This window comes from Lucilia sericata, unplaced genomic scaffold (genome assembly GCF_015586225.1).
Source record: "Lucilia sericata isolate MDLA Ls3-8-SP2 unplaced genomic scaffold, ASM1558622v1 Contig001223F_arrow, whole genome shotgun sequence".
NCBI lineage: Eukaryota > Metazoa > Arthropoda > Insecta > Diptera > Calliphoridae > Lucilia > Lucilia sericata.
In genome coordinates, this window is record NW_023995183.1 from 730 (window position 1) to 23,183 (window position 22,454).

A 22,454-nucleotide genomic window follows, 5' to 3' on the forward strand; every position below is an offset into this window, starting at 1 on the left:
GCGAGCGAGCGAGCGAGCGAGCGAGCGAGCGAGCGAGCGACGAGCGAGCGAGCGAGCGAGCGAGCGAGCATCTAGCTATCTATCTATCTATCGACTACTACTACTATCTATCTATCTATCTATCTATCTATCTATCGACTATCTCCTATCTATCTATCTATCTATCTATCTATCTATCTACTATCTATCTATCTATCTATCTATCTACTATCTATCTATCTGTCTCTCAGTCTGCCTGTCTGTCTATCTGTCTGTCTGTCTGTCTGCCGTCTATCCGTCCGTTTGTCTGTTTGTCCGTCTATCCGTCCGTTTGTCTGTCTGTCCGTCTGTCCCTCCGTCCGTCTGTCTCTGTGTGTCCCTCTAAAATTTGTTCGGTTTTCAGGATAATTGATGCAATTTGACACGCGGTGAAATCCTTACTCCAAATTTTAAGTGGATATAAAGCATATTTCCTCCTATCAAACTAACTTTAACTAATCTAATGCCCGCCAAATATTCTGTATGGTTTATTACTAAATTATTAAATTAATAATGATATCGTATAAAAAGTTTTATTAGTCAATTAGGAAATAAAGATAATGAAATCCATTAAGCAACTAAGTAAGGAATATCGAAATAATTATATATCTAAAAAATATCCATTAAATGAAATTATTATAAAAATGAATATGTATAGAAACTGCATTTCTCTACATATTATGGGGGCAATGTATGTCATTCAACAATTATGACTAACAATTCAAAAATATCCCACTTTTTAACTACCCCCTTAAACTGCTTAAACTGATGCAGAGGATGATTTCATTTGACTATATATTCTTTGTAGGAGGAATTTTATTACTTGCAACAATTTCTACCCAGTCATTTGACTTTTCAGAGAAAAATTTTTTCACACATAATATCTCAACAACAAACACATGTGTTAAACTCTACGAAAAATATGCTAACGAATAGAAACGATTTAAAACGATTTAAAAAGCACACGCCTGAAATGCTCTCGCAAAAGATCGTTGAAAAATAAATGAGCTACAAGAGGAATTGTAGAAAAATTTTGTGGCATTCTTCGCTCGCACCTCAAAAACGATCGACGTCTTGGTTTCAGTCTCGGGGATTATGACTTGAACCAATTCTTATTGAAATAATATATATAGAAAATATTATATATATAGAAAGAATTATATTGAAGAAAAAAAAGAAGAAATTTAAAGTATACATAGAGTTATTTTTATACTAAAGTGAAAGAAGAAAATTAAAGTTTTTGAAAAAAAGGAAATAATTTTTTTTTATGAAAATATATATTTTACAACGAAAAGTGAGTGTTTTTTTGGTAAAAGGATAAAATAAAGAAATTTGAAAATTTTCAAAAGAAAATTGATTTCGTAACAAGTAAAGAAAAGAAGAACAAAATTTTCTTGCTGAAAATCTATAAAAAGAATTTTCTTTTTTTTTTTTTGACTGCGAAATAAAAACGATCAAACGTTAACGAAACGGAACGGTTAAGCGGTTAACGGTTAACGGTAATAAAATAACGGTTATAAGCTAAAGAAAATAAATGAAAATAAATTGTTTATATAAAAGGATTTTTTTATTATCCTTGTTTAATGAATGCTAAAACCAGGATTAAGCATAATTTAACAAGGCTAATAGGAATCAGAAATATATAATCATAAAGCGATCAAAATATTTTTTTTTTTTTTTTTTTTTTTTTTTGAAATAAAATTTTAATAAAATGAGTGATTCAGTGGATTAATCATAGGAAAAAGAAGAAAATTTTTGTATAATATATATTATTGATATATATATAACGACAACATAAAACTGAACATATCTAACATTAAAGTGGAAAGAAAATTTATACAAATACATTTAAACAAAAAATTCAATTTCTATATAGAAAAACGAAAAAAAGAAACACAAGAATAAGAGAAACGAAAAAAAAAGATTTCAAATAAATTAAAAATAGATTTTGAAAATTAAGAAGCCACCACCAACCTACCAACCAAGTGGTGAATGGTGACTGGTGTTAGTGCGGTGAATAAAAGAAGAAAATTTTTGCGCGCAAAAGAGATAGAAAATGCCTAAGACTCTTATGGAATAAACAAGGATAGCAGACAATTTAATACAATATTAAAACATTTTTATAAAAATAGAAAGAAAAGCTACATATAGTGGAGGAAAAATTTAAAAAAAAAATTTCAAAATCATAAAAAGTTTTTTTTCTACTACTTAATAAGCTATTTCATTTATAATTAATATAAAAAGACAAGAGTGTGTGTTAAAAAAATCAAGTGTGTGTGTGTTCTATATACAAGAAAAAAATCTAGAAAATTCCTTTATAAAAAAAAATTCTTAAAATATTTTCTATATTTCCTTTTTTCCCTTTTTTTTCATTTCCTAGCCCATTTAACGAAGTTTTTATATCTTTAATCAAAGAGAAAAAAGTATTTAGAAAAAAAAGCTAAATTTAAAAAAATAAAATATTTAATTTAAAAAAAAAACAACAACAAAAAGTCATAAAAGCAGCTTTAAAAGTGCAACATATAAAACACACGCCTTTTAGCGTGTTTGTTTTTGAATTTTGTTTTGTTATTTTTTATGTGTTATATAACGAATTAAAATAAAGAAAAATATGCAACGACAAAATCCGAATCCACAACAACAACAAATGTACCAGCAGCAACAACAACAACAACAGCTGCAACAACATCATGAACAACAATTCATGCATCAACAGCATCAAGAAATGCATCAACAACAAACCATAAGCCGCAGTGAACATCATCATGTTCAAAGGAGTCAAGTAACCACCCAACAAAGAGGTCAGTTATCTGCTCACGAAATCATTCCACAAACATTCTCTCAGCAATCATTAAATCTTTGATCCTTAATATTGTTGCTTTGCTCTCCGTTATTATTTCCTGTTTACTCTTTTGTGATTTTTTTTCTCATTTCCTGTGTGTTAGTAAACCGGAAATGCTTATGAAAAGGATTTGAATTTGATTTTTTTTCTTCTTTATTTCTTTTCATTGACCCAATTAAATTGAGGTTAAATATAATGTAAACTATAAAATAAATTATGACTAATATAGCAGATACATCATGGATAGATAAATAATAATATTTTGATGAGAAAATCGAGAAAATTATGAAAAATTTTAAAACAAACAAAAATTTAAACCAATTATAACAAATTGTTTTTGTTTTTCAATAGAAATTTGAAATAATTTTTTTTTTTAATTTTTTAAAATTAACAAAAAAAAAATTTTTTGTGATCGAACAGACCTATTATTTGTTTTTTTTATTGTAAAAAAAAAAATTTATAAAAAAATTTATTAAAAATAAATTTAAAATTATTAAAAAATTAAAATATTTTTAAAATTTTTTTTGGAAAAAATAATTTTAAAGTTTATTACAAAAACATTAAAATATATATTAAGTTTTTTGGATTTTTTCCGATCTGTGGAATAATATTATTAATTAAATATTCTACTGGCTTGAGTTCGAGTCCCACTTGGGAATAATTTTTATTCAGCTCGAGCCTGAAAAATATTCAATTAATAAATCTAAAGAATAATAAAAATTTTCATTAAAAAATTAAACTTTTTAAAAACTTAATTTTGAATTTTAAAAATTTTATTATTAAACTATTATTATTTAATTAAAAATTCTTTTTATTAATAAATCAAAATTTTTAATTTAATTTATTAAAAATTTAAAAAAATAGTTAAAAAAAGATTTTTTTAAATTTTCTCATAATGAATTGGATAAAATTTTAGTATCTGCCTTAGTATAGTTTTCCGAAAACGATTCTGTCTACATAGTCAGAGCGGAACTCATAATTAGTTTAAAACCCATTAGATTTCAAAATAAGAGCTTTTACAAATAAGCTTTATGACAAATAAAGGACTCTTTTAAATTTAGAACATTTATTCCTAATTATCATCAAATCCAATTGAATTTGTCAATGGTATTCAAAACTACTATTAGGATATAATAGGAAAGTTTAAAAGAAGAAGAAGAAGAGACCAATCGAACTAAATGATCATAAGAAATAAGAATGAAGTACTAAGCTTTTCGTTGGAAACGATCATAATTTTAACATTTAATTAAAGAAAATAGTTTTTGTTAGAGATCAAGTACCTAATTCTCAACTAGATATTCTCGATCGGGTAATATTGTTCGCGAAGTTCTTCTTTGAGATGATAGCATTCAATAAAGAACTTCTTAAAGTTAAGGGGTCCGGTCCCTATATAAACGTATTCATGATCGAGAAAAAATTTTGTTTGAGATTTAATATTAAATAAGAAATCTAGTTTATTTTTACTTAACATCAAAATCAAATTAATTTTCTATACAAAAGATCTTTTCACAATGAATTCGGGTGATATGGTCCCATCACATTTTAATTTGATTTCACGAATGAAATTTCTTTTCAATATGGAAAGTAACTCTTTAATATCAAAACTTTTAACAAAATTTAATCATAAGACAAAGATCGCCAATGATTTAGAAAGTGGTTCGGATCAGTTTTGGTGTCTATAGGTATATAAATTTAATGGAATATAAAACGGGGGGGAACATTATATATCAATCGAAATTTTTTTTATTTAAATTCGATTCGAAATTGATAAATCGGTAGTGAGATAAAAACTGCCTTCAACAACTTTACATATATATTTTAGGTCGAATACGAAAATATTGCTATAAAATCGTATAGTACGAAGGCTTTTTTACTTCAAAACTTGGATCAAAGAGATTAAAGATGCTGAAGTATAATTTACTAAAGTTTCACATCAACCTTAAACATCTATTAATCTTTAACAAAATTTGTATAAAATATGGTTACAAATTTGAAGTCTTTATTCAAAATCAATTTTTTATGGAAATTTCATTCTATAAGGGTCTTATTTATAAAATTTTTTCAAAGGTTTATAAATAAAATTTTCATACAGAATTTGTTCTATAAATCTTTGATAAATATTTATGAATAAGGCAGTAAACCTTTAGTAAGTTGTGGCTCTAATAGCTTAACAGTTAGTGTTGTAGTCTGTTAGACCGCAAATGGTGGGTTCGATTCTCACCGGAGACATAGGTAAAGGAGCTCACAATAGGTTCGATGGAGGTCTAGATGTATTTTTTTAGGATGTAACATATATCTTCTTTTCAAACTATTTACTAAAGTAGTAATAAAATAAAAAGGTGGTTATAAATATTAAGACTCGAAGGACCATAAATAATAAAAAAAACCTGTAACACTGAAATATGTACATTTATCGAATAATTACATTCGTTCTACTAAACTTACAAATTTCTAAAATATTGGAAAATTATTTAAACTTGGAAATAAAAAAATCAAAATATATTATAGTATTTCTGATTTAGAAAAATCAGTAGAATCTCTAAATTAATGGGAAAATAATTTTTAGTATTAATTTATAGTTATTTTATAGTGATTAAACCGATTAATCTATGTCCGTCTGTGTGTCTAAGAAGGTGATTAAACCGATCAAACTATGTCTGTCTGTCTGTCTGTCTGTCTGTCTGTCTGTCTGTCTGTCTGTCTGTCTGTCTGTCTGTCTGTCTGTCTGTCTGTCTGTCAGTCTGTCTGTCTGTCTGTCCGTCTGTGTGTCTGTTGAAATCAATCTTCTGCTAAAGTAATGGAAGAGTAGGAAAAATTAAATAAATTAAAATATACGATTCGACAAAGGCCCATATTTACCCCTGCCGAATCTTATTCTTTAAATCCTCAATATTTTTTTAAGAATCCACATTTAATTTACAAATTTTTAATATAATATTATATTGTTAATATGCTTTTTTATTAAATGACCCATTTTACTCCAGTAATAGAAAACCCGATTCAAATTTCATTAAAAATATTAAAAGTTTCACTAATCTTTAAAAACTAAAAATCGCTTGATATAATAAGTCTAAGACTGCAAGATATTCGAGTATTTTTCAACAATCTTATTAATTCCGTATAAATATTGGGTTCATAATCACTACAATGAAGACAAATGGAAAATCTAACAAGAAAAGTTAAAAAATCAGGGTCCAAAATCGGGCATTCGAAAGTGATAGAAATTTTTAATCTATTCAGGTTTCGAATGCCACAATTTGGCCCAGTTTTCTTATACATATATTGTTTAAGATCTATTGGAATTTATAAACCAAATTAAAATCACTTTCTCCAGCGAAATTTTAATATATTCTTCACTTATAACAGAAACAATGTATTTATTCCCCAAGAGAAAACAATTTTATCTCTATCACTAACAGATAAGATGGATTATCAAGATAATGACCTGGAAATTTTATCTATTATTTTCAAATTAACCAAAAAAAAAAAAACAAAATTGCAATCAGTCAACTTAAATTAGCAAGTTTAAAAGCAACGATCTTTAGAAAAAGAAAACAAAATCCCTCATAATTCCAAGAGTAAATATCACACAATTATACGTCAAAGCAATTGGCAAAAACAATACGAAATGCTAAACATCAAAAACGAAAAAAAGTACCAACAATATAAGTATAATAATCTTAAGGCCACTTATTAAACAGCAGTGCCAAAAACAGATTATTATCGGAAGATCTAAAGAATTGTACACAAATAAAGTACAACATTAATTTTAGTCAAGAATTTCCTCGCTGGGAATTAGAAAAAAGAAACAGAAACCAAAATACTGACATTTGCAATTACTCATACAGCGATATAAAAGAAAAACTCTTATAATGAACACAAAAACTGTTATACAGCGAAAGGAAAATCTTCGCAGATCAAGAGAGCAATTTTGAATAAAGTGCGCATGTACTTAGCTCATAGATTATTATAAACAGCTGTTTCGAAATTATCTCATACTCATATTTCTTTTTAGGAATTTTCTTAAGCAAATTCTAACTTTTATCTTTATCCAATTTTTTTTTTTGTTTACAGTGGAACAACATGGCGGCGGTTATGTACAACCAGCTTTGACACACATCTATGCTCAGGGCGACATCTCACCACCCGTATTCGAACAAATTTTCAAGAATGCCCGTTTCGCTCAAGGCGGCAATGCCTTGTTCGAAGGCAAACTTCGTGGCAATCCTAAGCCATTCGTAACATGGACCCGAAAAGGCGCACCACTTCTCGAGTCTCAAAAGTTCCGCATGAGCTATAATGAAGCCACCGGTGAGGTATCGCTGCTCATCAATCAAATTGGACCTGGCGATGAGGGTGAATACACTTGTACGGCTCGCAATCAATATGGTGAAGCCATTTGCAGTGTTTATATTCAACCAGAAGGCGCACCCATGCCTACCATCCAACCCATTCAGAAACAAATGGACAAGTCCATTTTCGCCAATGGTTATTCGTTCTCCTCCACCAAGGAAGAGTTCCGTGTGGATACCTTTGAGTATAGACTTTTGCGTGAAGTATCCTATAGAGAGGCCATTACACGTCGTTCGACTTACGAACAGGACTACTATTTATGCCAAGAATTGGATCGCTCTATGGGACCAGCTCATGCCCCACAAATTGCCCAGAAACCTCGCAACTCTAAACTGATTGAGGGTTCTGATGCTGTGTTCGCCGCAAAGGTTGGCTCCAATCCCAAGCCACGTTTGACTTGGTTCCACAATGGACAACGTTTGGTTCAATCCAATAAGTATGACATCTCATACTCGAGCGGTACAGCCACTTTGCGTGTTAAGAAAGCCAACATCAACGATGCTGGTCATTATACTTTGCTGGCAGAGAACACCCAAGGTTGTGTTGTGTCTTCTGCTGTGTTGGCCGTTGAGCCTGCTGCTGAGTCGGCCCATGAACCAAAACCTGTTGATGCTACGGCAGAACAGTTGGAAGCGGGCAAGGCTTTGCCACCCACTTTCGTTAAGTCCTACGGTGATCGCGAAATCACCGAAGGTCGTATGACTCGTTTCGATTGCCGTGTTACTGGCAATCCTTATCCTGAGGTATACTGGTTCATCAACGGTCGCCAGGTCAACGATGATGCCGCTCACAAGATTCTTGTCAACGAATCCGGTAGCCACTCGCTCATGATTACCAATGTCACTCGCTTGGATGCCGGCGCTGTCCAATGTTTGGCTCGCAACAAGGCCGGTGAGGTTGCCATCGAGGCCCAGTTAAATGTGCTCGAGAAGGAACAAGTTGTCGCACCACAATTTGTTCAACGCTTCAGCACTATGACTGTGCGCGAGGGTGAACCTATTACCATGAGCGCCAATGCCATAGGTACTCCTATGCCTCGTATTACCTGGCAAAAGGATGGTCAGCAAATTTCATCAACCGCTGAACGTTTTATTGGCATTGATGGTGGAGCTACCTGTTTGGAGATTCCACGTGTTAAAGCTTCCGATGCTGGCTGGTACCAATGTACTGCACAAAATATTGCCGGTTCTACAGCCAACCGTGCTAGACTCTATGTAGAAGTTCCCAGAGAACAACCACCCGTCGAACAGAGACGTCTTAATTTACCAAGACCCACGAAGATTATCGAACCAGAGTAAGTATTTGTTAAAAATCAAACAAACGAATAGTTTTCTATGTTATAAACTCCTTTACAGGCCCCAACCTGGTCCAGAAATTATTTATTTGCGTCATGTTGAACGCGCTAAGCCTCATTTACGTCCTGGTGAGGAAGACCGTGTCTACCCACCGCCACAGTTCATTATACCACTACAAAATGTGCAACAAGTTGAAGGTGGCAAAGTTCATATGGAGGCCCGTATTGAACCTGTTGGCGACCCCACCATGGTCGTAGAATGGTTCCTTAATGGTCATCCTTTGGCAGCTAGTAAGTCTTATACAACTTTATAATCTTTTTAACAGAGAACTTAACTTACGTTTTCTTTTATTAAAGGCTCTCGTGCTACCTCCGTATTCAAGTTCGGTTTCATTGCTCTCGATTTGTTGAGCATTATGACCCACGATTCTGGTGAATACATGTGCCGCGTTACCAACGCTGCCGGTATGGCAGAATCTCGTGCCATACTCTCCGTTACCCAACGCCCTTCAATTGAGCAAACTTCTCAACATCCCAGCAGCTTGCAATACATCAATCAATTGGAGGATTATTCACGTTATCAACGTCAAGAAAGTTCCGAGGAACTTATGAATCAACCCCCTGTCTTCATTCGCCCTCTTAAGGATTTGGGTGAATTCGAAGAAGGTAAAAATGTTCACTTTGAGGCTCAAGTTACTCCAGTCAACGACCCCACCATGCGTGTAGAGTGGTACAAGGATGGTCGTCCTATTACTGCCAGTTCACGCATTACAGCTATTTTCAACTTTGGCTATGTCTCTTTGAATATTTTGCATTTGCGTGCCGAAGATGCTGGCACATACACTGTACGCGCTGTCAACCGCATGGGTGAAGCCATTAGCTCATCTACCATTCGCGTACATATCAGATCTCAAGTTACCGCTGATTTGGGTATTCCTGAGCAACAGCGTTACATCGAAAAGGTAGAAGAATTGGAAGGCTATAGACAGTCTCAACAACGTCGCCATGCTCAGGAGGCACCCGAACCAATTGCTCCACCTCAATTCAAAACTCAAATTCAAAATCAAGTGGATATGCGTGAAGGTGGACATGCCCACTTCGAGGCTCGTTTGGAACCTACCGGTGATTCTACTATGCGTGTAGAATGGTTCAAGGATGGCCAACCTTTGGAAGCCAGTTCTCGCAGCACCACCTTCTTTAACTTTGGTTATGTTGCTCTTACCATTAAGCAACTTACCATTTACGATGCTGGCACTTACACTTGCCGTGCCTACAATGCCATGGGTCAAGATATTACCCAAGCCCAATTGACCGTCATCTCTAAGAAGGAAATCGTTTCCGAATCTCAACATCCCGGTGGTTTGGAGAAGATCCAACATTTGGAAGACTCTTCCCGCTACGGCCGCACTGAGGAAGAAGAGACTAAGATCACTCAAATTCCTCGTTTCTTGGGTCCCATGAAGGGTACCAATAAGATTATCGAGGGACAAAAGGCCCATTTCGAAGCTCGTGTTGAGCCTCAAAGTGACTTGAGCATGAAAATCGAATGGTATCATAATGGTCGCGCCATTACTGCTGCCAACCGTATTCAAATGTACTATGACTTCGGTTATGTTGCCTTGGACATTTCTCAAGTACGTGCTGAGGATGCTGGTGTTTATACCGTTGTTGCCAGAAACAAGTTAGGTGAAGCTCAATTGCAAGGAACGATGATAGTCGAAAGTAAGTATTATATTTCATTCGAAATACTACAGTCTAACTGATATTATTCTAATTCCCCTTACAGCTCGTTCCAGTATTGACACATCTAGCATGCACCGTGGTTTGTATGAAAAAACTCAACACTTGGAAAACAAGCAATTCGTTGAGCCTCACTATGATATCGAAGAAATTTCGAAATCTAAACCCATCTTTGTTCAACCACTGTCTGACCCCAAACCCATCCATGAGGGTAAGAACATCCATTTGGAATGCCGTTTGGAACCTATGGGTGATCCCACTATGCGTGTTGAGTGGTTCCAGAATGGTCGTCCCATAACTGTAGGATCTCGCTTCCGCACTTACTATGATTTCGGCTTTGTAGCTTTGGACATTATTCAAGCTACATCTGCTGATTCTGGTGAATATACTTGCCGTGCCACCAACCACTTGGGTTCAGCTCACACTTCATCGTGTGTTCGTGTTATTGATCGTTCTGATATTGTTACCGAAACTCAGAATGAAATGTCTTTGGAGCAAATTCAAATGTTGGAAGATGCCTCTCGCCGCCGTCATCATATGGAGGAGGAAATCACCGTCATGCAAGCTCCTCAATTCACCAGAGCTTTGCACAACATTGAAACCATGGAAGGTACCAATGTTCATTTGGAATGCCGCTTGCAACCTGTTGGTGATCCCAGCATGCGTGTTGAATGGTTCGTGAATGGCAAGCCCGTCAAGACTGGTCACCGTTTCCGTCCAGCTTATGAATTCGACTATGTAGCCCTTGATCTTTTGGGTTGTTATGCTGCTGACTCTGGCGTTTATACCTGTCAAGCCACAAATCAATTGGGCGAAGCTGTTACCTCTTGCTCCGTACGCATTATTGCCAAGAATGATTTGATTTTGGAAACTCAAAATGAGTCTGGTTTGCAAAAGATTGCTTACTTGGAAGACTCTTCCCGCTATCGCCGTAGCGAATTTGTCGACGAAGAAGTAGTAAACATTCGTCCTCGTTTCCTTACCCAACCCAAGAGTCTTAATAACATGCGTGAAGGTGGTCATGCTCACTTTGAATGCAAGATTGAGCCTGTTACCGATCCCAATCTTAAGGTTGAATGGTACAAGAATGGCCGTCCCATCACTGTGGGTCACCGTTTCCGTCCCATCCATGACTTTGGATATGTAGCCTTGGATATTGTTGATCTTATTGCCGAGGATTCTGGTGTTTACACTTGCCGTGCTGTCAACTTGATCGGTTCTGATGAAACTCAAGTGCAATTGCAATGCCGCAGCTCGGAACAAATTGTGACTGTTACACAAAATGAAGCTGGTTTGGAACAAATCCATTACTTGGAAGATCGTTCCCGGTACACTCGCCGTGAAGAAGTCGATGAGTCCACTAAACAAACTCCTGTCTTCACTACTTCCTTGAAGAATGTTGAAATCAAGGAAAATCAACGTGCCCACTTTGAGTGCCGTTTGATTCCAGTTTCGGATCCTACTATGCGTGTTGAATGGTATCACAACAACATGCCCTTGAAGTCCGGTTCTCGTTTCACCGAAACCAACAACTTTGGCTTTGTAGCTTTGGACATTATGTCCTGCTTGCCTGAAGATGCCGGTACTTACACTTGCCGTGCCTATAATGCTGTAGGTGAAGCCATCACCTCTGCTGTGGCTGTTGTTCACACCAAGAAGTCCATCTACTTGGAATCCCAACACGAAAGTGCTTTGCCTCGTTTGCAACATTTGGAAGATAGCAACAAACGTCAACGCATGAGTGCCCAGGAGGAAATTATTTCTCAAGCTCCAGTTTTCACTCTTCCTGTACGTGATTCCCGTGTTGCTGAGGGTCAAGCTGTACACTTTGAAGCCCGTTTGATTCCTGTTGGTGATCCTCACTTGAAGGTTGAGTGGTTGCGCAATGGTCAACCCATTGAAGCCTCCAATCGTATTACCACCATGCACGATTTCGGTTACGTTGCCCTCAACATGAAGTATGTTAACCCAGAAGATTCTGGTACTTATACATGCCGTGCTACCAATGAACTGGGTCAAGCTGTCACCTCTGCTTCATTGATTGTTCAATCTAAGACTTCCATCCAAATGGAAACTCAACATGAAGCTGCCATGCACAAGATCCATCAACTTGAAGATCATACTCGTTACCAACGCCGTGAAGAAGAGGAATATGTTGTAACTCAAGCTCCTCGCTTCGTTACCAAACTTATTGGCCCCAGCAATTTGGTTGAGGGACAAAGCGCTCACTACGAATGCCGTATTGAACCTTACCCTGATCCAAATCTTAAAGTTGAATGGTTGCACAATGGCAAGCCATTAAATACCGGTCACCGTTTCCGTACCACTTACGATTTCGGTTTCTCCGCTTTGGATATCTTAACAGTTTACGCTGAAGATAGCGGTGAATATACCTGCCGCGTTACCAACAACTTGGGTGAAGCTGTTAACTCCATTCGCTTGAATGTACAATCCAGATCATCCATCATTCAGGAGACTCAACATGAAGAAGCCTTGCAAAAGATTCAATACTTGGAAGATGAGTCTCGCTTCCAACGCAAGGTTGAAGAAGATCAATATATGACTGAACGTCCTCAATTTGGACGTCCTTTGCGTAATGCTAATACCAATGAAGGCAAGCCCGTACATTTGGAAGCCACTCTTACACCTGTAAACGATCCTACCATGAAGGTTGAGTGGTATTGCAATGGCATCCCAATCCAAACTGGCCATCGTTTCAAGACCACCTATGACTTTGGCTTTGTTGCCTTAGACATCTTGTATGCCCATGCTGAAGATACAGGAACCTACATGTGCAAGGCCAAGAATGCCGTAGGGGAAGCTGTCACGACTTGTGCTGTAAACGTAACAGGTAATTTTTTAACATACAAAAAAATTATAAATCATGAACAATTATTAACATTTTATTATAAACTTCTTACAGCAAATAAGACATTGGATCTCGACACTCTTGATGCCGAGCGTTTGGAAAAGATTCGTCAATTGGAAAGCTATGCTGCACCCAAGAAGGTCGAAGTTGAAGAGAAGGGTCAAAAGCCCATCTTCTTAACTCCTCTTAGCAATTTGGAACATCTCAAGGAAGGCGAACACGCTCATTTGGAGTGCCGTGTCGAACCAATTAATGACCCTAATTTGAAGATTGAATGGTTCTGCAATGGTAAACAATTGCCTTTGGGCCATCGTTACAGAACAACACATGATTTCGGTTATGTTGCCTTGGACATTCTCTACGTCTATGGCGAGGATACTGGTACTTACATGTGCAAGGCTACCAATTTGCTCGGCGAAGCTGTCAACACCTGCAATGTTCGTGTTTTGAACCGCCGCAGCATGATTTTGGATACTCAACATCCTGATGCTTTGGAAAAGATTCAAAAACTCGAATCCAAGGTAGTTACAACACGTACTGAGGTTAGCGATCAACCCATTAGCCCACCACATTTCACCGCTGAATTGCGTGGTACCACCGAAATCTACGAGGGACAAACCGCTCACTTTGAAGCTCAAGTACAACCTGTACATGATCCTAATTTGCGCATTGAATTCTATCACAACGGAAAACCTTTGCCATCAGCTTCTCGTTTCCATATCACATTTGACTTCGGCTATGTCGCTTTGGATATTACCCATGCCGTAGCTGAAGATGCTGGTGAATATTCCGTTCGTGCCGTTAACGCTTTGGGTCAATGCGTATCATCGACCAATTTACGTGTTATTGCTCGTGGTACTATCATCTCCGAAACACAACATCCTGAAGGTTTGGAAAAGATTCGTAAATTGGAATCGACCGCTCCATTCCAACGTCCTGAATTGGAAACACCTGGTACTAGACAACGTCCCGTATTTACTCAACCCTTACAAAACATTGACCGCATTAATGAACATCAAACTGCTCACTTCGAGTGCCGTTTGATTCCAGTTGGTGATCCCAATCTTAAGGTCGAATGGTACCGTAACGAAAAGGTCATTGAAGACAGTTCTCGTATTACCAAACAACACGATTTCGGCTTTGTTTCTTTGGACATTTCTCACATTCGCAAGGAAGACGAAGGTGTTTACATGTGCCGTGCCGTCAATCCTCTTGGCGAGGCTGTTACCACTGCCTCTATGCGCGTTGTTTCTGAAGCTAGTATCCAAATGGATACTCAACATCCCGACAGTATCAGCCGTATTCATCAATTGGAGCGTCCATCTGCACCTCGCCCCGTCGAACCAGAACGTGCATTTGAGAAGCCTATTTTCACTCAACTTCTTACTGGTCCCTCTGAATTGTGGGAAGGACAACATGCTCACTTTGAAGCTCGTGTTGTACCAGTTGGCGATCCATCTTTGAAATTCGAATGGTACATCAATGGCGTTGAGTTGCAGATGGGTTCTCGTTTGAGAACTACCAACGATTTTGGTTTCGTAACACTCGATATTAGCTCTGTAGTACCCGAAGATGCTGGTGTTTACATGTGCCGTGCTTACAACGCTGCCGGTGAAGCTGTATCATCTACTGCTATGAAGATTAAGACCAAATCCAACATTATCGGTGAACCAATGATTCCTGAATCTTGGGAAGCTGTCCGTCTAAAGGAAGCTTCCATGAATCGTGTTCCTGAAATGTTTGTCGATACAACACCTCAACAAGCTCCAGTCTTTACAACTCATTTGCAGAGCTTCGACAAACTCAGTGAAGGTCAACACGTACTTTTGGAAGCTCAAGTTGAACCTCGTGCTGATCCCAACTTGCGCATTGAATGGTTCAAGAATGGTATTTCACTTACCACTGGCTCTCGTATTCGCAGCACCTTTGACTTTGGTTTGGTCACTTTGTCCATCAATGGCTTGCGTGCCGACGACTCTGCCATTTACACTTGCAAGGCCACCAATCAAATGGGTGAAGCTGTTTCCACCTGCTCACTCAAGATTGAAGATCGTCATTGGTTGCAAGCTGAATCTTTGCATCCTGATTCTTTGCCTCGTATTGGAGAACTTGAAGCACCCAAACCTGGACGCCCCGAAGCTCCAGAACCAGTTTACGAAACTCCAGTATTCATTACTCACTTGAACAATATCGATTGTAAGGAAAGCGATAACGGCCGCTTCGAATGTAATGTTGAACCATCTCGTGATCCTACCATGAAAATTGAATGGTTCTACAATGGTCAACCATTGCAAGCTGCTGCCAAATTCAAGTCCATCTATGACTTTGGCTACTGTGCCTTGGATATGTCCAACCTTTATGCTGAAAACAGTGGCGTCTACACTTGCAAGGCTACCAATAGCAAGGGTTCTGCCACTACATCTGGTACACTCAAGTGCACAAGTGGTAAGATCATGTTCTTGGACACTCAACATCCTCAAGGTGAAGCTGGTTTGGAAGCTGTTAAGGAAACCGAAGAAGAATTGGCTAATCGTTACAACCGCGAAGTTGTCAAACCTGAAACTCACTATCCTCCACCAGTCTGGACTAGACCTTTGCAAGCTGAGTTCCACTTGTCCGAAGCTCAACCTCTACATTTGGAAGCTAATGTTGAACCTAAAGAAGATCCTAATCTATTCATTGAATGGTACTTCAATGGCAAATTGTTGCAACACGGTTCTCGTTTCAAGATGACAAGTGAATTTGGTTTTGTTACCATGGATCTCATCGAGGTCTATGAACGTGATCAAGGTATTTACACCTGCAAGGCCTACAACAAATCGGGTGAAGCTTTCACCACCACTACCATTTACTGCTCCAGCAAGGATAGCATCATTGAACAAACCCAACATCCTAAGGGTGCTGAAGGTCTCGAACAAATTCAAGATTTGGAAGAATCTTTGCGCAAGGACGGCAGCAAACCCGAAAAACCAGAAGAAGGTATGGCTCCTCGTTTCACTACTGAATTCGTCAACATCTCGGATGTTGGTGAGGGCGAGATTGCTCATTATGAAGCCAACCTCGTGCCCACCGGTGACCAAAGCATGGTTATTGAATGGTTCTTCAATGGCAAAGTACTTGAAGCTAGTCACCGTGTCCGCACCATCTATGCTTTCGGTATGGTTGCTTTGGAAATTTTAGGAACCAAGATCGAAGATACCGGCACCTACACTTGCCGTGCTACCAACAAATACGGTTCTGCTGAAATCAGCTGCACTCTTGAGTGTGTTGATAAGCCACGTGGCCAGAAACCTCGTTTCACCTCCCAAATTCAATCGTTGGAAGGTCTTAAGGATGGTCAATCTGCTCACTTTGAGTGTACTCTTATTCCTGTCAATGATCCTGAACTTAAGGTTGAATGGTATCACAACGGCAAGCTTATGCGTCACTCCAACCGTATTAAGACCGTTTCCGATTTCGGTTATGTTGTCTTGGATATTTCCTATTTGCAAGATCATGACAGCGGTGAATATGTTTGCCGTGCTTACAACAAATATGGTGAAGACTTTACCAGAGCTACTCTTAACTGCCGTGGTCGTGGAGGTGTATTCTACGACAGCTTGCAACCCGATTCTCTGCAAAGAATTAGGGAATTGGAGTGCCCACAATTGCCAGGAGAGGCTGTTGCCCCTGTTGTCGCTGAACCACCCAAGTTCATTACCCACATCAAGGATGTCACCAAATTGGTTGAAGGACAAAGTGTTCACTTTGAAGCTCGTCTTACTCCTATCACCGATCCCGATCTTAAGGTTGAATGGTACTTCAATGGCAAGAAATTGCCCCATGGCCATCGTTTCCGTACTTTCCACGATTTCGGTATTGTTATTTTGGATATTTTGTACTGCTATGAAGAAAACTCCGGTGTTTACGAATGCCGTGCTGTTAACAAATATGGTGAAGATGTAACTCGTGCTACTCTCACCTGCTCTTCCAAGGCCAATTTGATTTTGGATTCCCAATTGCCACGCGGCATGGAAGGTGGCTTGGAAAAGATTGCCAACTTGGAATACAGCATGGTACGTACACGTGACGAAACTGTAGAAGAAACCAAAGGTAAGGCACCCGTGTTCACTGTACCTTTGGAGAACATTGACAATTTGCGCGAAGGTGAAAATTGCCACTTTGAAGCTCGTGTAACACCCACCGATGATCCTAGACTCAGAGTTGAATGGTACTGGAATGGTCGTCCTTTGAAGGCCGGTTCTCGTTTCCGCACATTCTGCGACTTTGGTTTCGTCATTTTGGAAATCTCACCCGTATATCCCGAAGACTCTGGTGAGTACTCTTGCCGTGCTATTAACGAGTACGGTGAAGCTGTAACCACTGCCACCATGAAGATTGCCGGTAAACGCAGCATCATCATGGAATCCCAATTGCCCAAGGGTATGGAAGGCACCATTGATCGTATTGCCGAATTGGAAGGTTTGGGTGTACGCAGCACTGAATTCGCTCCCGAAGATGATACCGGTAAACCACCAGAATTCATTACCACTCCCTTCGATATGGTCATCAATGAAAATCAATTGGCTCACTTTGAATGTCGCTTGCAGCCTATCAACGATCCCAGTATGCGTGTCGATTGGTTCCATAACGGCAAAGCCTTGTGGGCCGGTTCCCGCATTAAGACTATCAATGATTTTGGTTTCGTAATTTTGGAAATTGCCGGCTGTTATCAACGCGACTCTGGTTTGTACACTTGCAAGGCCACCAATAAACATGGTGAAGCTACTGTCTCGTGCAAACTTCAGGTTAAGGGTCGCCAAGGCATTGTCATGGAACCACAATTGCCTTCCAACTTCCGTACCGGTACCGAAAGCTTGCAGAAACTCGAAGAAAGCATGCACAGGAGAGAGGAAATCGTGGTCGATGAAGAACAACCCAACCCACCCAAGTTTATTGAAGAAATCAAGGATAACTTGGATGTTCAAGAAGGTGGTCCCATTCACTTTGACTGCCGCGTTGAACCGGTGGGTGATCCCACTATGCGCATTGAATGGTTCTATAATGGCCGTCCTTTGCCTACAGGTTCTCGTGTACATCAATTGAATGACTTTGGTTTCATTGCTTTGGATATTGATTATATATATGCTCGCGACTCCGGTGAATACACCTGCCGTGCCGTTAACAAATGGGGCGTTGCTACCACCACTGCCAAGGTCACCTGCAAGGGTAAGGGCAACATTGTCTATGATACTCAATTGCCTGATGGCATGACTGCCGAAAAATTGAGAGAATTAGATCGTGGTCGCATTCCTGAAGTAGTACAACAGGAAGAGGTCGAATATGGACCACCTAAGTTCATTACCGAAATTGCTTCAGTGACTGTTGAAGAAGCTGAAGCAGTACGTTTCGAGTGCCAAGTTGAACCCAAGAACGATCCCAATTTGCGCATTGAATGGTACCGCAATGGCAAGCTTTTGCCATCCGGTCACAGATATAGAAACATTGTGGATATGGGTTTCGTATCATTGGATATTTTGTATGTTTATGCTGAAGATTCCGGTGAATATGTATGCCGTGCTTATAACAAATACGGTGAAGATCGCACCAAGGCTACCATTTCCTGCAAGCAATTGCCTTCGATTATGTTGCAAAATCAAGTACCACGTGGCATGAAACGTTCCGAGACCCTGACTCAAATGGAAGCCACCATTAAGAAGTATACTTCAGAAGTGCACTTAACCGAGGATGATCTTTTCGATCCTGATCGCAAGCAACCACCTCGTTTTGTTACTCAAATCAAGGATCAAACCAATCTCACCGAAATGGCTGTTACCAAGTTTGAGTGTCAATTGGCACCAGTGGGTGATCCCAATATGAAGGTCGAATGGTTCTTCAATGGCAAACCATTGTTGTACAGTAAGTATTTTTTTGGGGTAAAGAGGATTTTTAAGTGACAAAAAAACTAATGGTTTCTTTTATTTAAACAGAGAACCGCTTCCAACCTATTTATGATTTCGGTTATGTAGCCATGAACTTTGGCTGGGTTTATCCCGAAGATAGCGGTGAATATGTCTGCCGTGCTACCAACTTGTATGGCAAGGATGAGACCAGAGCTTTCATTAAGGTTGCTGGTAAACCAGGCATTGTCTACGATTCTCAATTGCCCAAACATATGCATAGTATTGATCGTATTCGTGAAATGGAAGCCTCTTGGCAAGTGTAAGTATTTAGAAGGGAAATATTAATTTGGGAAATTTATTATATGATTGGGTTGGTTTTTAGTGTTCCCGAGGAAGTTGATCCCGATGCAAGACCTAGATCGAAACCCGTGTTTGTTAGCAAATTGGAACCACAAACCGTTGAAGAGGGCGAACCTGCACGATTCTGTGTACGCGTTACTGGTTATCCACGTCCAAGAGTTATGTGGCTCATCAATGGTCACACTGTGGTTCATGTAAGTTTAAGAAACGATAAAGTAGTAGTAAATATCAGAACTTAATGTATTTCTTTTCTGTAGGGTTCTCGTTATAAGCTTACTAACGATGGTATGTTCCACATGGATATACCCAAGACCAGACAATACGATACCGGCAAAGTGGAAGTTATTGCCCGTAACTCTGTGGGTGAAGCTATTGCTACCACTGAACTTAATGTTGTAGCCCGTTCCGATGATTATCGCGGTGTCCTTAAGAATTCACCACGTCGTAAGTATTTAAGACATTTTTGTTGTGTGAAATTCTTTTTACCAACAACAACAACAATTTTTTAAAATAACACCACTAGAAGCTTAAATCTAATTTCAATTACAAAACCAAGCCGATCTTTTTGCAAGATCTAAAATTTTTTATTTTTTTGATTAGTAGTATTAGCACAAACAAATAATTACAATAAGTATTAAAAATCAATTATTTAACAAAACACATTTCAACATTGTAAATATACATTTTTGCGAAAAAAAGAAACTCTAACACAGCAAAACATTACATATTCTGAGCACTTTAACAAAAAAACACCAACAAAAAGATAATCCAAATATTCCCCAAAATTTTCCTTATCAAAAAAGAAGAAACCCTTTCCAAATTCCCCTTAAAAGTCCTTTATAAAACTTCCAATTGTAAATATGAATTCCTGCCAAAAGCTGAGCTAAGCGCCAACTCCAAACTCCAAAAGAAGTTTCTCTAAAATGGATTTAAAAACGTCACGATTTCTCTAACAAAAAAAGTGATGGATTTCAAAAGTTTCACGGATATTAGATGGGTAGTATACTGAGTGTTTTACTAAAAGTTTTCTGTATGCTAATCAATGTATAATTTCACCTTGAGCACCCAAAAAAAATGGAAAATATCATTTCATTAACGTCATTTTTCGGAATGCTTTCTTAGCATCATTGTCATTCTTTATGTCTTTAAGATTTTAAATGTAATTTTTTATGGGTTTTTTGTATAGTTTTAGTTCTTTTTTAAGTTATTAGCATGAAAATGTTTTGTATATTTGGTATTTATCATTCACAATCATTGACTCTTAAAATATCATTCTAAATACAACCTTCAACTCCTCAAGTATGATGGCGAAAAGAACGTCATTCTGTTATCCTCTAAATGTAATAATAACTTCCTTAATTAAGAATCCCCACATTCCTTTAAATTCTGCATTAAAGTTCGCAAATCATGGTCATCATCACTGTAACTAATCTTAAGCTAGAACTGTGTAACTTAACCTATAAACAGTTAAAACTAACTGTAACTAATATTAACTGTTTTCGCAAATAAAGCAAAGTGTCCTTAGAAGACATTGCACCCTTAAAGGATTTTGAAATTTCCCTTACCTCTCAAAGCCTTAATATTAAAATGTTCCCAACTTATTTAACTTTAGCTTGGTATGACTACGAACTAGCTTCCTATCAAAAGGAACGTCAAGAAAACGAACTTGAAAAGGTGTTCGATGAACGTAAACAATACTTGGCCGAACAAAGTGGCACCCTTAAGGGTGTAGAACACTTGAAACCCAAACAAATCAAATCGGAAGCTCCTGAATGGCAACAATCCGTGCTGAAGAAGAAGAATGAAGATTACTACAGCAAGATTCAAGAATTGGAAACTGAGCAACTGTTGAAGGAGACCAATTTGCGTGCTGAATCTCATCAATATGCCATACCTGGAGAAAAGATTGTCAGCAGTTCGGCTGCCAAGGGCATGGCCAAATCCTATGAAGAGAATTTGTAAGTTTTTCTTAAAAAAACCCTAAAATCTTAACAGAAATATTAATATTTCTTCCTTACTAATTTTAGGGAAGAAACCTCTACCACCACCAGCACTACTAAGAAGGTTATGCAAAAGCCTCCAATTGAACCTTCAGAATCTTCGGTCCATGGTCGTGAAGTTCATATGAATAAGCAACAACAGACCCAAAAGGAAGTTGTGGGAGATTTGGAAATCACTCGCAAGATTACCGCCACCGAAACTACTGAAGTAGAACACAAGGGCACCATTCAAGAACGTGTTGTTAAGGGACCCGTTCAACCCGCCAAGCCACCAGTCTTTACCAAGAAGATTCAACCTTGCCGTGTCTTCGAAAATGAACAAGCCAAATTCGAGGTAGAATTCGATGGTGAACCTATGCCCACTGTCAAATGGTTCCGTGAGAGTTTCCCCATTCAAAGCTCTCCTGATTTGCAAATCCATACTTTCAGCGGCAAATCAATTTTGATTATTCGTCAAGTATTCGTAGAAGATTCTGCTGTATTCTCTTGCATTGCTGAGAATCGTGGAGGTACTGCCAAGTGCAGCGCCAACTTGGTGGTGGAAGAACGTCGTCGTGGTAAGGGTGGCATGACACCACCCAGCTTTGTTACCACCATTCAAAGCACCACTGTTACCACCGGCCAATTGGCTCGTTTCGATGCCAAGGTTACCGGTACCCGTCCCATGGATGTTTACTGGCTCAAGAATGGCATGAAGATTCAACCCAGCATTAAATTCAAGCTACTCGAAGAGGACAATGTTCACACTCTCTTGATTATCGAACCCACCGTCGAAGATAGTGGTCGTTATGAGTGTGTTGCTGTCAATGCTGCCGGTGAGGCCCGCTGTGATGGTGATTGTACCGTTCAATCAACCGCCAAGCCCGACAAACCCACCACTCCCGGTTCCGAAAAGGCTCCCCATATTTTGGAACAACTCAAGAGTCAATCCGTTGAAGAAGGCAGCAAAGTCATTTTCCGCTGCAAGGTAGAGGGTAAACCTACACCAACCGCACGCTGGATGCGTGGCGATAACATCGTTAAACCCTCACGTTACTTCCAAATGACTCGTCAAGGTGAATACTATCAGCTTGTCATTTCTGAGGCTTTCCCCGAA

The 22,454-nt window shown here is 38.4% G+C and overlaps 1 protein-coding gene across 8 annotated transcripts in view; it reads left to right on the plus strand.

The window, feature by feature from the left end:
• Positions 1–1,026: 1,026 nt before the first annotated feature.
• The window catches only part of LOC119610531 (titin-like), a 114,037-nt gene continuing 92,609 nt past the window's right edge, over positions 1,027–22,454 (plus strand). For 3 of the 8 annotated variants that reach the window (XM_037965779.1, XM_037965782.1, XM_037965785.1), the window contains exons 1-10: positions 1,028–1,312; positions 2,399–2,819; positions 6,935–8,507; positions 8,569–8,798; positions 8,865–10,229; positions 10,294–13,098; positions 13,171–19,014; positions 19,086–19,317; positions 19,381–19,552; positions 19,616–19,802. In XM_037965779.1, the coding sequence (XP_037821707.1) occupies positions 2,630–2,819; positions 6,935–8,507; positions 8,569–8,798; positions 8,865–10,229; positions 10,294–13,098; positions 13,171–19,014; positions 19,086–19,317; positions 19,381–19,552; positions 19,616–19,802 (12,598 nt within the window). In that variant the 5' untranslated portion in view covers positions 1,028–1,312; positions 2,399–2,629. Of the gene's footprint in view, positions 1,328–1,481; positions 1,518–2,398; positions 2,820–6,934; positions 8,508–8,568; positions 8,799–8,864; positions 10,230–10,293; positions 13,099–13,170; positions 19,015–19,085; positions 19,318–19,380; positions 19,553–19,615; positions 19,803–22,454 lie in introns of those variants that run through there. The other 5 variants (XM_037965788.1, XM_037965789.1, XM_037965784.1 and 2 more) reach the window with 4 other exon arrangements.